This window comes from Merops nubicus, unplaced genomic scaffold (genome assembly GCF_000691845.1).
Source record: "Merops nubicus isolate BGI_N331 unplaced genomic scaffold, ASM69184v1 scaffold5995, whole genome shotgun sequence".
NCBI lineage: Eukaryota > Metazoa > Chordata > Aves > Coraciiformes > Meropidae > Merops > Merops nubicus.
Window position 1 is genome coordinate 268,642 of NW_008607560.1, and position 17,080 is coordinate 285,721.

Here is a 17,080-nt window from a genome sequence, read left to right on the forward strand (position 1 = left end):
TCTTTCCCAGGACCAAAATTTCAGTTTTGAGGCTGTTCATAGGTGATGTAGATAGATAAAGGACAGACTAACATTATTTCCTTCTGTATGGCTTTCCTTGACACACAGGCACCTATATGGTTCCACAGCTGCATCACAATTATCAGCATGGCCATGGCAATTACACCTGAAAGAAGAGTAGGTAGTAAAAAAAAAAAAAATTAAAACCATGGAAACATCTGTCCAACAATATATAACATGGTCATGAAGACAATTTAATATGTTACATAGTCTGGTTCTTTATTAAGGACAAAAAAACATCACTGAAGAGATGTCCTTAAGTGCAATAAAGACTGCAAAAGACTACTTCAGTTGACATATTTTTAAGTACCAACTGCTTTTCAAGAAAAGAAAAAATATCATGTAACAGAGCTACTGTTACATTATATAATAGTAATGAAAACTATATTTCAGTATAAAACATTATTATGTAAAACTTTACTAGATGGCACTTATCAATATTAAGCTTCACAGCGTGTTTATAGTTTTTCAAGATATCTTAACCATATGAAGCATAATTTTCTAATTTAACCCATTTTATCTCAGTGAAAACATCCATTTCTTACTAAAATAAAATCTTTATAGTGTATTAGTTAACAGGCAGCAAGCATCCCACGCTACCTAAAGGGCTGCTCCTCTGGTAGCCTGGCATAGCTTCATAAACTACAGCTCAAATTATTTTCCTGTTACATAGTCACCAAGATGGTGACTATTTTAGTAAAAGCATTATCAAAACACATCTAAATCAAAATCAATAAGCAAAGCATATTAGTACCGTAGAAAATGCTAAGGTAAATGTGACCTCTAATGATTTGCTTTTTCTCAAAAAAACAACTACCAAAATAATTTCAGGAATACTACTTATTAACAAAGGCACCATATGCTTCTTGGAAACTATTTCATTGCCAAATTTGCATATTATTTACAGGGCATAATTAGTCCTTTCACAAGACAACACACATGATATACAATAAAGTTGTCAGTCACAGATAATGTAATATTTTTAAAACTGGGCAGCTGTTGGTAGAAGGAAAACTACAGCTAAAACAAAGATTGAGCTCTGCATTAAGACTGTTAAAATTACCGTGTCTGGGAATCTATAATGCAAATTGGAAGAGCTACTGAAGTAAAGCACAAGCCATGGTTTCAATCATAAGCCTTTGCTTAGAGGCATTGGTAATTCCAAGGAAAGAACTGCTTTTGACAGATTTGTGTAATAAGTATAATTAATTTAAAAATAACATGTGAGCAAGCATTAAAAAAAAAAAGTACACCAATCACTTCAAACTTGATGAACTGATTCAGGCCAAACTCCCTTCTTATTTGTAAATGTAAAAGCCAAATAACTACATTAAATTTCAGGCATGTTGTTTTTTTCACTTTGCACAGCTGTAACTGTCATAGGCAGCGATAAGGAAGAGTTCCATAACACCTACCTTCCGCTGACTGTAACTTCATTAACTCCATAGTATCTATGCCTAAAATTTACCCAAGATTCACTAGTATGATATTGGCCATGCAGATGAATCCTCACTTGTGTAGCTTTTACAAATTCTTGGAGAGATGGAGTATTGTAAAAGTCATTGTAACCAGGCCGCTGATTTGGTTCCGGAGTAAGAACACTGAAAGTTAGATTACCACGGGAATATGGTGTAAAGCTGTTTAAACAGAGAGGAAGACAAACGAAAAATCAAAACATGACATATTTTACAGATTCTATCTCCTGATATCCTTTTTCTCAGAGAGGATCTCCACTTAATGTACATAGAGTTTCTGTGCTATCTGGGGAAAATTCTCTCTGTGGATTCCCAGTCACCAGAATTCAACTGCAGCAAAGAAATGTGCTCTGTATATATGGTTTTCTCCAAACTGTCATGGTTTTCTCCAGACCCTAAGTTTTCAATTAAAAGTAGTCTCTAAAGGACAAATTCAAAATACAAACAAAGAACATGTGACTGATACAGTGTCATCTGCACTAAGTTTTCAAAAGCTTTAACAATGTCTTTAATAAACATGAACTACACTTGAACTACATAAAGAGATCATTCAGATGACTAACACAATAATCAACACTCCTACATTGTTAATTATATATCTGCTAAAGACAAAAAAACCCCATACAGAAACAACTATATTTTGAATTCCAGAGTCAGTGGATTTTACCATTTATTTAATGAATTAGCAGAGTTAGAAACACACACCACTTTCCAGTGAGTGAATTACAAGAACGTTTAATGAAATGCAGCAGGATTGAGAGTTAAAGTCTATATTTAAGTCCAAGAAGGGGGAGGACAGTCCTGAGAATTCAAGCAAACACTGAGTAAACAAGTATATATAAAAACTGCACACTTGCACAATATGGTATCTATCATACCTCACATTGGCATACTTATGCCTCCTCTGGAGGCAAAAATACCTGCTTATTTGCAGACCTACATGGGCTCATTAAAAATATGTATCCCACAGTACCACCTGGCACCTGACATACAAGACTCAAAAAAATGTAAATCTCATCACTTCAAAATATCTCTGAGCTTTTGAAAGATGAGATTTGCAGTTAGACTATGTCTGCTGAGTCATACCCCTCTGTCTTCATGAAGGATTTTTGAATTTACTGTGCCCCTAACCCAGGTCAGTGCTTCACTAAAATATCAGTGGAATATATCTGTACATTTCTCTAGGTGATACATATAGAGCTGTAATGGAAATGTTAAGATGGATATGAATGGCAGATGTATGACACCACCCTTGTTATGGAAGTGTCAGAAGGAACAGCAGAAGGATTGTAAGGCTGATGGAACCTATATAAGCAGGTCATCAAGATTTTAAGGCATTTACACACAGCTTCTTAGTAAACCAGTAAAACAAAGGAGATCCTAAAACAAGGGTCAGCCAGTATTCAGACTAAGCAAAGATTCAAGCTTCTGATAGTGGAATAAAGTACAGTGAGCAACTCTTACCTTACAGAGGTGGTACGGCATGGAGAAAAAAAACCTTAATTTTCATCTCCTAAAGGACACAGAGTTCATTCAATACTAGTATGTGGTCACCAAATCAAGAACTCTCAAGCCATATTAAGGATTTCAAAGCCAAAGTCGCTTGCCTCCCATGTCAACCTATGGAGTCCTAGCTAGGCTGCCAGGATACAGGCAGACTGGTATCTAAATCCTGGACAATTTGAACATGTCTTGGCACTTACGACTGGGGGTGGGGGGAAAGAAAGAGCAGTTTTGTTTTACAATAAAATCACCTTCTTCTCCTATAAAAGTCTCAGCAGGGAGCTCTGCTACACTGCTGACAAAAAATTTGGAGCCATGTTCCAACAGTAACTTCTCTTTGAGCATACAGAATATTCACCATTACAGGGTATATTTCTTTCCCTTTAAGGAAATCTTTCTTTATATCAGCTGTATCCAAAATTATTAATTTCCATCATTCCTATCATTATTTACATCATAATCAGAGGGGAGAAATAGTGCTACTTATATAGTAACTTATGGAAACAATTCATACTTAACTCCACAGTTCTTTTCAGAAAATATACAAATGTATATTTCTGGGCTGAAAAGGGCATTACACCTCATTTGGGTTATTTATCCCAAAATGTTTGGCTTACTCTCAGAAATTTCCCATGTCCTCTACACTCTGCTTCAAGGATCAGCAATAAAGCTCTAAGTCTTTTGCTGAAAACTGGCGTAACTCAGATGACCTTATGCTCCTCTCCTGGAGGACAGACGAAGATGCTGACACTTGAAAATTTTTAGGCAAAAGTGAAACAACAAAGGAAGCAAAATGCCTACAGCACCTGGTACTGTATTTTCTCACTGATTTCCAGCCAAGTACTAGATGAATCTACAGCTGACTGGCATCTGAATTTAGGCAGAAGACAATGCACATCTGAATACACGTAGTAGTATAGATTCAAATATATGTATATATATAAAACAATAATATATTAGCTATATATGTGTTATATGCTATATTTATGAAATGTATGTTGTACTTATGTATTTTTACATTTGTGCATGTAACTGTCTAGAAAAAAGGCTTGTGACATGCTTCTAAAAGGTACTGATCCCTCTTGCTCCCCCCAGTTTCATTTTGGTTCTTGCTTGGAAAGACTAGAAAGCTTCAAGATACAATTATCAATCCATTTCTTACGTGTCTTGCATAGGAAGGCTTTTGTACTTAAGTTTGGACCCTCTTCTAAGCTTCAGCACAAGCTGCACTCTTGGAGATCAGGTGTTACACTTTCACATTCACCAGATTTAGTTTAAAACAATCTGTTATATCAGCATCTTCCTATTGACAATAGCCCCCCAAAATAAAAGCACATGAAATTTTGAAAGTCTAGCTCAAAAATAACAACAACAAAAAAAAATCAATTGTGTCACATTCCTCAATGTGTGACATCTGATAAAAATGACAAGTGACCTTTTGACAATCTTCAGTTGAAAGGTCAGATTTTGGATCTTTTATACACTCAGCAGCCACAGTATATGAGTATAGCTAATTAGAAGAGTCTATCTCATTGGGACATAGAAACGAATTGTGTTAGCATGTTACCTGTTCAAAGCATCTGTAATACGCAGACAACAACCATTCATACCTAGGAAGCTGGAGACAGTTGACAGAGTCTGGTTTTTCCAGAGATCCATTGTTATCCATTCCAAAAATACTGCAATTTTTAGCAAAATACTGCCAGTCTTCCCAGTTTAGATCATTCCTTTTTTTCCTCTCTATTCTTATTGCTTCAGGGTGTGGGCTGAAGAACTGCAGAATGATATAGAATACCTAACAAGAAGATAACAAATTTATAAACTGGTATTAAAGGATAAGTTGTAAAACAATGAGAATATAAACTTTTTTTTTTTCCCCATGTGACAATAGCCTGCTTTAACACTCACAGGCAAAGAACCAGTATTTCAGTCCACATATTCCAAATTAAAACCAAAGATAATGTTTTTTATTAAACAAGATCTTTGATCTCTTAGACATTATTACACAACAACTGAACTCTTGCATCAGAACTCTAGTTTTTCTTGGAGACCATTTGAAAATGCACACTATAAAGTCAAGTCCATGATTTATTCCAGTAAAATTATTTTGGCAAAAAATGAGGGGCACAGCTTTGTGTTGCCAAATATTTGTTGAGTTGTTTGTCTGATAACAGGTACTTTTTTTTTAAGGAATCTCCCTATTCTTATCTTGGAATCTTATCAAACACTCTTTGTTGTATTAAAGAGCACTTCCCCCAGAATACTGCTCATTCAAAAATCTGTGTTGAACAAGCCAAGTCTTAGAACTTTACAGGCATTTGAACTCACTGTCAACTAAAGAACCAGTTCTTATTTATGTCATGAAAGCTTGTTATCACATTCTTTCCCTTCTCACCATTAATAGCAAAAAAGGAAAAAAAAAAAAAAAAAAGATAAGCTAGCAAGAATACATGGAAATTTGGTAGAGCCCCTACTGTGAACACTGCCTCACTACTGATATGTCCCTCCTTCCAAGACATCCTGACACTCTTCAACAGCATAGTAAAGTGTTAGGTGCAATCTGGCCTCTTCAGGGACCTTGCCTGCTTTTCATATTCTCTTTCCATATTCCTCAGGGGGCTAAACTACCATGTCCAGAACATCTACAAAACAGAAGTCCCTTCCGATACGTCACTGTGCCACAGACACGGTAAATTCTGCCTGACTGCAGTCAGCTTTATACCAGAAGCTATATAACTTTATACAAGAAGGTATAAAACACACACTTCAAGTCTTAATAAATTAAAATTAAATTTGAAATTTTAAAGTGGAGTTAAAAGAGCAACCAATTTCCAAATATTAGTGTCCTCACAGAGGGTATCCACTCTGGTATATCTATTTTAGATTACTGCTTGTTACAACAGTAACACAAGGCACAGCAGAAGAGATGGACAAGAACCATAAATGCATTCTGTCGCCCTTTGCATTGTTTCATGCTGATGGAGGAAGTTTTCTTGGTGGTCCTCTGAGGTTAACAACTTGCCCTGGAATGGGTTGCCCAGGGATGTGGTTGAGGCCCCATCCCTGGGGGTCTTTAAGGCCAGGCTGGATGAGGCTCTGGGCAGCCTGGTCTAGTGGGAGGTGTCCCTGCTCATGGCAGAGGGGTTGAAAGTGGGTGATCCTTGTGGTCCCTTCCAACCCTGACAGATTCTGATCTGTTTTAGCAGAGGACTTTAGAGCCCTAATGGCTCAATGGTTGGACTTGATGATCTTGGAGGTCCCTTCCAATCTAAATGATTCTATGATTCTATGAATTATAAGGATTCATTTCTTCAGAATCATAATGAAATGTCTAAAAAAAATATTTTCCTAGTTTTGATTGAATAAATAGCAAATGTTGCTTTCACATTACCTGATATTGTCCATTTTGTAAATCTATTGTGATTGAAACACCACGATCCAGACCTGCAGTATTAGCAAACACAGACGAAATCCACGTAGTCCCAATGTCATCATCATTGATGTAACAGAGAGGATGAGCTTCCGCGTCCAACCTGAGGACCCTGTCGTTAGTGGTGTCATCTGCACCATTAGGGATGCAGTACCTCTGTATCAATGGGTGCACCCGGGGATGACTTCCAGGGCAGCGGCACTCGGACTGGGTATGCAGACGAGGAAATTTTCCAGAGAATACTTCCAAAATGTCTCTGTCACAGCATATAAAAGAGTATTTACATACACAATAAAAAAGGACAAGTGCCACTTTTTACCTCTAGGCTCATAGATCAAACAAAATTCAGCCTAGATTATTGTAGAAGCCCTAAAGGTCTGGTTTCATCTCACAGAAATAGGGCAATCAGCTAGAAATCAGGACACCCAGGGTCCCTATGTAATCAACAGTAAGCAGCAGGCACCTTCAGAAGGTGTCTGTGAAGAAGCACTCTGGAGTTGCTTTCATTGCTACACAAACATATGGAGCCAAGGTAAATGAGCTCCTTGTTGGAGTACCTAAGGATGAATACAGCCCTACATGCACAGAGAAAGAAAACTCTTGACATTTTATTACAGCACTGTGTTTGACTCCAATCAGGGATCTGGAGCATACCATAGCACTGACATACTGCAGATAAATGGAATGTTTGCAGTCACATCCTCCAAAAAGACCAGCTTGAGCAATGTCACATTGCACCTTAGAAAAATTGGATAGAAATATTTTCAATTTTAACTAACTTTAATACAAACACCCACTTTTTTAGCTGACCCAGTCTGTGATCATTCTAGTTGCTTCTTACAGCCCATGTCAAAGCCATTGAATCACTTCAGTTCCCTCTAACATCAGCAACTGAAACAGGTAGGTAGGCAAGCAAATAGATGCATGAACAACATGGACAGGTGACCTAGACCTTTATCTGTCACATCTGGTGTAAAAGAAGGATTTTGTGAGCCTAGAAGATACTGAGCTTTTAAATTAAAAAATTCTTACTTTCTCCTTTTTGCTGCTTTATCAGCAAGAACATAATTTTTGTCTACTTATTAAGCAAATAAATACTTGCTACCTGTCACTACAAATTCCACAGAACCTAAAGTTAATAGCACCTTTTAGATAGCCACAGACTTAAATTAATCATCACACAGGCAAGACTTTCCTTCACAGCTTTTCCCCAATAAATATTTTCCACCACGTTATTTGTGCACATCTACAAAGACATCATTAGGTCACAACATTTAGTTTAGAAAAAAAAAAACAAAACAAAAAAAAAAAACAAACAAAAAAACACAACACAAACTATTCATTTCACTGACTTAAATTGTAGTTCAAATGATTTGACAAGCATTACTCTGAAGGAACACAACCAACTTGATTTTCATACAACTTGGAATTCAGATTCACATGAATACTTCAAATTCACAGGAGCTTAGTTCATCATAATGTCCTGCAGACAGCCAAGCTCCCAGGAAACTACTTTACATCTTATTGAAAGAGTATCACTAAGTAGCCTTAAGGTCTGCAGTCATGAGTGTCATTGCATGTAGTCTACCCAGAAGCACCACACAGACAAATAGGACCTGACTACTTCTGACCAGCTTGAATTGACTAGATTAATCCAGCATGAGCTGGATAACAAAGGTAACATTTCTTTGTAATGTACTAGGAAGGGAGGCTGGAGGGCAACAGAAATTGCAGTGGCAACCCTAATTTGGCCTCAGGAATGGAGGAAGCCAAAGCAATTGCCCAGGGCTATGTGGGCTGAACTACTGAAGTCATTGACAGCTTGTAGTAAAAATCTAATACAGAAAGCAGTAAACAGTTAAGACAATAGCACCCCGGGCTTGAGGGGTGTGTGTAGTATGGGGGGTACCGACATAGACAGCTGATACCGTGCTGGTCCTCTTCATTTGAATCACTGGTATTTGAGTAGTCTAAACTGGGCTGGTCTGCTATGCTTCCTTCCTCACCCTGCAGTTTACATGGAGCTCTGGGATAGCTTGGCAAGTCTCATCCAGCAGGACTAAGTTTATCAGCACACACTAGTATTATGTCAGAATTAGGATGAGTTGATAATACCTAGACAGTTTATAAGCACTGGAATCTAGCAACTGGATCTACTGGCTGTAAAACACTGTCAGGCTGTAACAGGGACAACAATAACAAAGTACAAATTTATCACTGAGTGTTGAGTTTCACCACATATATACAACGTGTAAAACCAAATGAACTACCTATACTTAAGGAATAGTTCAAAGGCAAAACACATTAAGTTGTTTATTTAATCTAAAAAATCTTAAGTTAAAAAGTAATCTTTGAAACAAAGTTCAGTAGGCTGTGTCATCATAAACAATTACCTAAAGAAGAAATCTGAAAAGCATTATACTTTGGGAAATAAGCATATTGTTACCTGTTCTTTCTTTTCATCATACTCTTATACTTTAATAAAATATATAAATTCTTTACCTGTTTGTAAGAGCCACTGGGTAAAATCGAAAATCTTGCATTCTTCCAACAAATTGCTCTAAACCTAAGAAAATATACTATAAATAAGTAATCTGTTAAGCAGAAGAAAGCTTTGCACTCCATGACAGCACCGTTAATTCAGCGCTCAGAGACCTCTCTTGCACAATTACCCCTCCTGAATGAAACCATCTTGGACCTGGACAAAACTATAAGGGGCAGTGACTTAATTTTATTTTTTTTTTTTTTTTTTTAAAAAAGAATGATTTATAATAACTTTATAGGAACATTTTGTACCTATCTCTTTTCTGATTAGAGAGGTGGCACGAGGATCGGCTCATTAGACAGAAGTAATGAGCCAGTCCATGTGCCACCTCTAATTAGAGAAGACATACAGTAGGTACAACTGTACCTATCAATTTATACAATAAAGATAAAAAGCATTTTCAAATATTCCTTTCTTTTATACGTTTATTAGTTATCCACTATTCAGAACTAGAACAAAACTTTTCCAAATACAAGCTTTAAGAAAGGAGCACAGAATTACTTTCTTGGCCAAGAGCACAATAAAGATTTTTAAGCGATATATAGTTATATTTAGGAGTTAGCTTCAAATTGTGCTTGTTCCTGGAAAGCAATAGTCAGTGTTCTTATATCTGCAGAGCCAAGAATTTGTGGAGAACCACAAAACATCCCCCAGCTGTTCTGCAGTGACCATGTCATAGTGTAGTACATATAAAAGTTTAGATGTTGATGAAGAGTAATGCTATCAGGTATTACTAGAGGCTGACAGATTCTCATTCTGCTAGTGGTTTACATGAGTATTGATAGAACTGAAGACCAAGCACAGCCAGAAATCTTCAGCCCTGTTCCTGACTCTGGAGCAGAGTGTAGTCTAGTGGCCATGCACAACCCCATTCTGAAATAGTTTCACATATTTACTCAGAAAAACTATGATTGTAAATTAATGGATTATGTCATTTTACATAGCTGTTTTGGAGAATGCAGGAAAACCTACCCATATGCAGTAACATGGAATAAATCGTGATTCTACAGGATGATCTACCAAACGTCTATCTTTCAGCCACCCCTTTGAGAAAGCTAAATGTACAATAGGAATTTTCTCCTACAGGAAGATATTACTTCTCAGCACATAGATAACTTAAAATGACTCACACATGTTTAACCAGATCTTGCACAGCTTATTTTTGAATTTTCCAGTGCATTCCACTAAAATACTACAGGATTTACCTGTGATGCTTTGTCCAATTTGCAGTGTACCATCAACATCAGGATCTGCAAATGTTCCCACAAGAATCCTTGAATCAAAAGGTGTGTTGTCATCTTCACAGCCATTCAGGAAGAAACTAATTCTGCTCTGATACACCTACAGAATCAATATAAAGGGGCAAACACATGCTTCATTATGCAGTCACTTTAATTTCTCTACCTGTTGCATCTATCACAGATTAACCATTAAAGTTACTTCAATCTATTTGCTGTGTGTCTTTATTTTTAGTGCCTGCTGAGAGTAGTTACCTCTTTTCTGTACGTCCATTAACAATCCAGCTAAGACATCACCCAGACGCACAGAGTACAAAATTGTTAAATCAAAGAAGAAACTATAGTACAGTGATCTGTCAGGGAAGCAGAAGAGAGGAAAAGAAGAAGGTTGGGTCTGTTTCACAAGGTACAAGGCTGGTTACAGCTACATCTCCACTTCAGGCCATGGGCACATGTTACAGCTGTCAGAGCTCTTCTCTTGCACGTCAGTTCAAAGAGGCCTCCAGGGGCTATATACCATACTCAGGATAACCAAACACAGCACGTTTCAGCCAGGCCTGTAACACCCCTCCAAAATGCCTCCCTAACCCCAGCATGTTTCTTTCTACAAGGGCTGAAGGGAACAGTATAGGAACTGGCTATGTCTGCTATACACCCAGTGGGTAATTCTCTTACATCAAGGGAACCCTTGGCTAGGAATATGCACTCAACCAGCACCCCAGGGTACTGTTTTCTGCAAGTGTTCCCTTCCCTGCCAATTCATTTTAAACTTGAGCTAACATTCATAGAAATACTTTATGGCATTCTCCCAGCTCCACAAAGTCACAAGATGCTGAGCTTTTAAAAAGTACTTTTTTTGCATTAAATATCCTCATGTTTATATTACATAAAATTAGAAAAAGTTCAATAATATGGGAGTGCCTTTCAGCCTTATATTCTATGAAATTCAATATTCATTTAAAAAAATATAGGGACACGCAAAAATGAAAATTGGACACGTTGTGGCTGTAGTCAGCTTCTCATTAACAAAGTTAATTATAGAAACTAACTTCAGTTTACTCAAAACTTTTGAACTCTGCTGAACACTACTGAATAAACTATCTCATTTGTTTGAGAAAGTGATTTATTTGAAAATCCTAAAATTACTTGATTTTTAGCAATATTCAGCTTGCACAAGGCTTATTTCACATGACAGCTTTGTAGCCTTCAGAGTTTGAAATATTGTTTTGTTGTTGCCAATTTACGGAATGTTATTTTCATTTGTGATATGGGTGCCTGGTGAATCGTGTCTACAGAGACCAAATAAAACTAGTGTGCTTTAGCCTGTCTTGATACCCACACTAATCAAAATAAAATAACCCTGGAATAATTGCTTCTGTACAAATGCTATACATGTGAGGACAAACAGAAGGTTTACAAGCCAAAATATTTCATTGCAAAGAAAAAAGACAGAACCTGAAAAAAATATCATTTTGAAAAACACCATATAAGCACTCACTATGCTATTCCACCATTAAAGTCCTTCAAATTTCAGATCAAGATAAACGGACACAATTATCTATAAATCTGAGCTCAGATGATCAGCATCAGTGCCTCAGGCAACATGAGTCTATCAGTATTTTAAGAAAGAAAACATAAAATGAGAAGGAGGGTTTTGTTTGGATATTTTTTTTTATTCAGGCTTCGCACAAACTTGCACAGATGAATTTTTCCCCTTAAACAGCACTTTGAAACATACACATGCATGCTGAGCTTTATTGCCATTTCCAGTTTCACTCAATATTTCCCAAATTTAGACAGGGATATTTATTGCCCTTCCACTGATGGAAATTTGAAGTCTATTATCATAATTACTAAGCCTTGAGATTTGTTCAAAAAGTTATTGCATATGAGTTTCACTGCTCAAAATACATCTCTCCATTTTAAATTATCTTCTGTGTTGACACATCAATGACCTAAATACAACAGTTTTTTATTTCATCTTAATTCAAAGCCCTCTAAACATCTGATGCCCTATTTGCAAGAGCCTAACTATATGTGTATATGGTGGTTACATTGCATTTTTTTTTTTTCTGCATCACATTTTTTACAGCCTGTTACTGTCATTCGGTGTTTGACTGTTATCACCATAAAAGATACAGGCTTTTCTACTTTGTTATTTGTAGCATTATCTCATGTTTTACAACATCTTTGCACAACACGCCTGCACATGAAATATAACTAGTGAAAAGTTCTCAGTGGTATTAATGCATAAAAAAGAATGTGGTTCCATCTCTACTGTCTTTACCCAGCCAAAAGCTGATGAACAGCCAATTTTCCTTTATCACATTAGCACAGCCATGAGGGAAACACATTTGTTCTAGTCAGCTACACTAAAGATACTATTACCAATCTAACATATACATGTTTTATATCAGCAGTATTCTCAGAGTATGAGGGAGCCAACAATATATTAACACTAGCATGACAGTTTATTTAAGAAAAGAAAATTGTCTCTGTAGAGGGACAGAAGTTAGAAATGTATGGCTAAAGCTCAGTGTCACTGGTCTAATAAAGGTAATAATTCTTAAGCTTTCTTTATAGCAGGTAACACTCCTGTGGCAGCTCTGTCATATCATTCAAATAAAAATGTTGTCTTTTACAAGTTTAGAGTACCTTTATTTTCAGTCAGATATGAAGCATGTTTCTGCTTTCCTGTTTTCACTGTAAAAAGACTTGTAAGCGAATTCAGAAATGGGTGCTCCCACCCCCAACGGCACCTTGCAAACTTACCCTCTCAGCCCCAGCTCATACAGGACCCAATTCTGCCTCCCCCAGGGGCAAGCAGAGTGCTCACTCGCCTTCATGCACCCCCTACTAAAACCACTTTGACTATCTATGACTTAAGAGTGACAGAATTGGGCCCTTAACTGACCAGGTATTTTTACTTGTTGAAAATAGGTGACTAGCGACAATTGTAAAACTCCCTCCCCCTCCCCCCCCCAAATCTCTTTGTATTAAATAGGATTTAGAATAGTTGGGTTTAATATAGCACATCCCCAAGGTAGCCCTAAGCACTTTACAATGCTGAATTGGTTATCAGTAGTGCAGTGACTGTGTAAGGCAAAGGCAGCAGTCATTATGCATTTGGCAGTAGCTCAATGTAATGATCCCCCTGCTGGTTATTAAAGGGGGTATGAATATCTGACATGGGAGGAAAATGTAGGAGGGAAACCATGTGTGGTATAAAAAAAATCCCAGCAGCTCTCCACTGTGGGAGGAGAGGAATGTCTTGAAGTTTGGTGTTAGTTTGGACTAAGCTAAATAAGAAGGAAGGCTGGCACCGAATCCACTCTTTGATGTGGTTATTTCAGGTCTCCTGACCGTTAGCATTACATTGCATACAATACCACAGAAATAAAAGATGAATTTCACTCCTCACTAGGACAACAGAATTATGCCCCTGTTGTCTTTATTAAAAACATTCCATAGGAATTTACCCCAAGAGAGTAACAGAAGATGAGTAGGAAAGGCTGGACCCATGATTGTGCAGAGGACAGGGCCAGAAGCCTTGGACATTAGCAGTCTAATCCCAGCTCTGAAACCACCTCTCCCTCCTGTGCTTCCCCATCTGTCAGATACTTAGCAAATCACCTCAGAGGGAGGTGGCAAGGATTAGTCACTAAGATAAATTCACTTTGCAACTACTTTAGCCTCTGCCAATGCAGAGCCTAATACCATTTCCAAGCAATGGAAAATCCATTTGACGGTGAACTGAGACGGTGAAAGATATTCATAATCTTCCCTCTAATAGCATTCTTGTTAGGATCCAGAAGAGCTTCCAAGATGAGAGGTGCTGGGCCAATGAGCTGATAGGCATGTTCCATCAGTGCATCCCTAATGATGCTCTTATGGTCCTCCAGTACCAAAAAGCCAGCAACACAAAATCAAATCACTATCTACCTAGGAAAAATTCCCTTCCCTACAGGTCACTGTACCACAGAATGAAGAAGGACACACTGAAGCACAAGTTATTGCTTTTAAAATGAGATAGGAAAAGAAAAGCATTACAACTGTTTATTTTCTCACCTAAAAATCCATGCTACTCAGACCTCACCTATGAAAACAACAATGAAATTTAATGTGAATGTTACCACTTGGTGTGGATCAGGCAGAGCTGTCAGGTAAATAAAAGACAGTATTTTCACGTATTAACTGCTAACAGAAACGTCCACTATATTGCAGCAATCTGCATGGCAAAAAAAAAAAAAGCTTCACAACCGAAGACAGCACTTCAGAGCAGTTGTTTTAGCTAAGACTAAGGGATTAACTATGGCAAAAACAGAAGTAGGGGAGCAGATAGGAGCATGGTAAGCATGTACAATGCTGCTTCTCAATACTCTTCAAACCTTAAACCACCATTACCCAGCCAATATGTTTCTATACATTTAGCAGCTTTCCATAGATTTCTTTGCATGATTTTCTATAGCAGTCCTTGAAGACAAAAAGTTGTATTTCTCCCATAAGCATACGCTGTATAGATTGATTCTAGAATACCATGGGTTTTTTTATTTTTTATCTTTTTTTTTTTGTTTGTAAGCCTTGAACTTTAGTGCTATCTACAAGTATAGAGTATAATGGTACAATAGATATATAAATAAATAGTATAACAAGTATAAACTAATGGTGTAACAGGTATAATAAAAATATTTACTATTTCAATAAAAATTATCAATGTGCTTTTCAAAAAAAGCCTAATATTCCTCTCCATTAACACAGAGGCAGAACACATTTTGGGTATCAAGTAAAAGACTCAGCTAATACTTTTTTTTTTTTTTTTTTTGAGCTACAGTGGCACTTTCCAAGCCAAAACAAACTTGGAAGAATTCCAAAATCTCAAACTACAAACTTTTGGTTTTCACAGAATAACATACAGATATTACATCACAATATATATGTGTGGTATCTGGCACATTTAAGCAATGTATTAGTTTTATTCAAACATTAGTCATCCTGTCATCAAAATGTTCTTCTATATATATAGAAAGGCAACTGAGACAATTTTAGTCTCTTCCATGTAAAACCGAATTGCATCATTTCAGTCAAAATAAATGAAGTAAATGAATTCTTCAGTGGACGCTATTATCTTTTTACATCAGTAAGATTTTTCCATTAAAAGTAAGCCCTAATGTTAATCCTACCTACATATCTTGTGCAAAATTATTTCTAATAAATAAGAGAGATATGGAAAAGAATCCTTTATGTCACACTAAAAATAATAAAGAATGCCCAAATATATCATAGCAGAGTTCAAGATCACAAATGAGAAATGTGCCAAATGACATATAACCAACAGATGCAGTAGTCTCTTCCCCAAATGTCTTAGACTATGTAATTATATGCTTCAAAGATGTACCTATTTTTTAGGAAGCACTATTTTTCCCTTCAGGTTATCTTTCCTATTCCAGTATTTAATGCAATAGGACAGATACATAAAACATTACAGATAAATTAAGGGGATTTTTTTCAAAATAACATTAGTCTCTCCTACTGGTTAAATATATATCCTTTTTACTCTTAATCATCACATATTCTAGTAACCATTAAAATACAACTTAAAGTTTCTTCTCATCATCCATTGTTCTAATAACTAGATCACAGAGTCTGTCAAGACAGATGAAGAAACCAGATGGATTTCTTCCCAGATTTGCAAGCCATAAATGAGGAGATCTACAGTACAGTGAACTCTGGCACTAAAAAAGAAAGAAGGAGGGAAAAAAAAATCTTCCCCAGTCATTCAAGCCAACAGATACCAACCCTGGCCTATTTAGTTATCCAGCCAACTTAATGATGGCAAACACTTCAACTGTAAACTTCAGCTCTTCAGGCTATTTACACCATCAAAGACAGTCTCAGATGACAGGGACAGAAATGACTGATACAAAACAAGGACAAGGACCAAAAACTCCTCTTCAGATAAATACTAGGAAATGCAATACATTCCAGTACACCACTATTTTAAAATAAGATGATAAAGAAGCAGTTTAGGCATCTGTGAGATGCACCAGACTGAACAAGATTCTTCCAAATATCAACTATCTGCAAACTACAATTTAAAAAAAAAAAAATAGCGTAAGTTAGTTTTTAAGTTAAACATGCAAATTTAGCTAGCTGCAATGATGCAAACTACTTTTAAAAAATAAATACAAACTAAAACAAAACCTGTTTCTCAAATATGAGAAAACAAGTAAATTCTCCTTCAAATAAGTGAACAAAAAATAGACTGTAAGAAAACTCAAACAAATCTCTATTAGTTTATCTGTTAAATAAGATCTGTTTGCACAGTAAGAAGCTTCTTATGAATAGAAATAATTTTGTTATTAAAAAGAAGGTGATATACAATATGAAGATTTTTAAAGTGTTTTATGAAGAGCAATTAGGCAGCTATATAATTTACTTTAAGTCATAAAAGAAATGTTCCATTTATTTTCCAGATCAACACATTGGCAGAATGACCCCTCCCCATAGCTGCTATAAAAGCTAAAGCAACACCATAATCAATAAAGTTATACAGGCTTTACAGAGATGTAAATGAAAGCAAGTTAGCATAAATTATTTACTTATTCAGAAATAATGAGGAACCTGAGATTATGAGGAATCAGAAGTTGCAGCTCTAAAAATCACTACACAACATACCATTACAGTTGCTTACTGTCTCTTAATTTCTTATAGTTCTTATAAATTTGCTACCAAAATATAGTTTGTTATCTGTTAAAATAATCAAGATTCAGAAAAACTTTTTTTACTTCTAAATGTATTGCAGATTTGTTCCATAAGGAACTTTTTCAAT

General features: G+C 36.4%; 1 protein-coding gene across 1 annotated transcript in view; it reads right to left on the bottom strand.

Moving 5' to 3' along the window:
* LOC103772636 (usherin-like) overlaps window positions 1–17,080 on the bottom strand; it is a 103,311-nt gene that overhangs the window by 60,450 nt on the left and 25,781 nt on the right. Inside the window, exons 3-8 of the mRNA XM_008939977.1 lie at window positions 10,219–10,354; window positions 8,971–9,034; window positions 6,430–6,724; window positions 4,649–4,833; window positions 1,476–1,697; window positions 73–166 (exon numbers count right to left, since the gene is read on the bottom strand). Coding sequence (XP_008938225.1) covers window positions 73–166; window positions 1,476–1,697; window positions 4,649–4,833; window positions 6,430–6,724; window positions 8,971–9,034; window positions 10,219–10,354 — 996 coding nt within the window. The remainder of the gene's footprint in view (window positions 1–72; window positions 167–1,475; window positions 1,698–4,648; window positions 4,834–6,429; window positions 6,725–8,970; window positions 9,035–10,218; window positions 10,355–17,080) is intronic.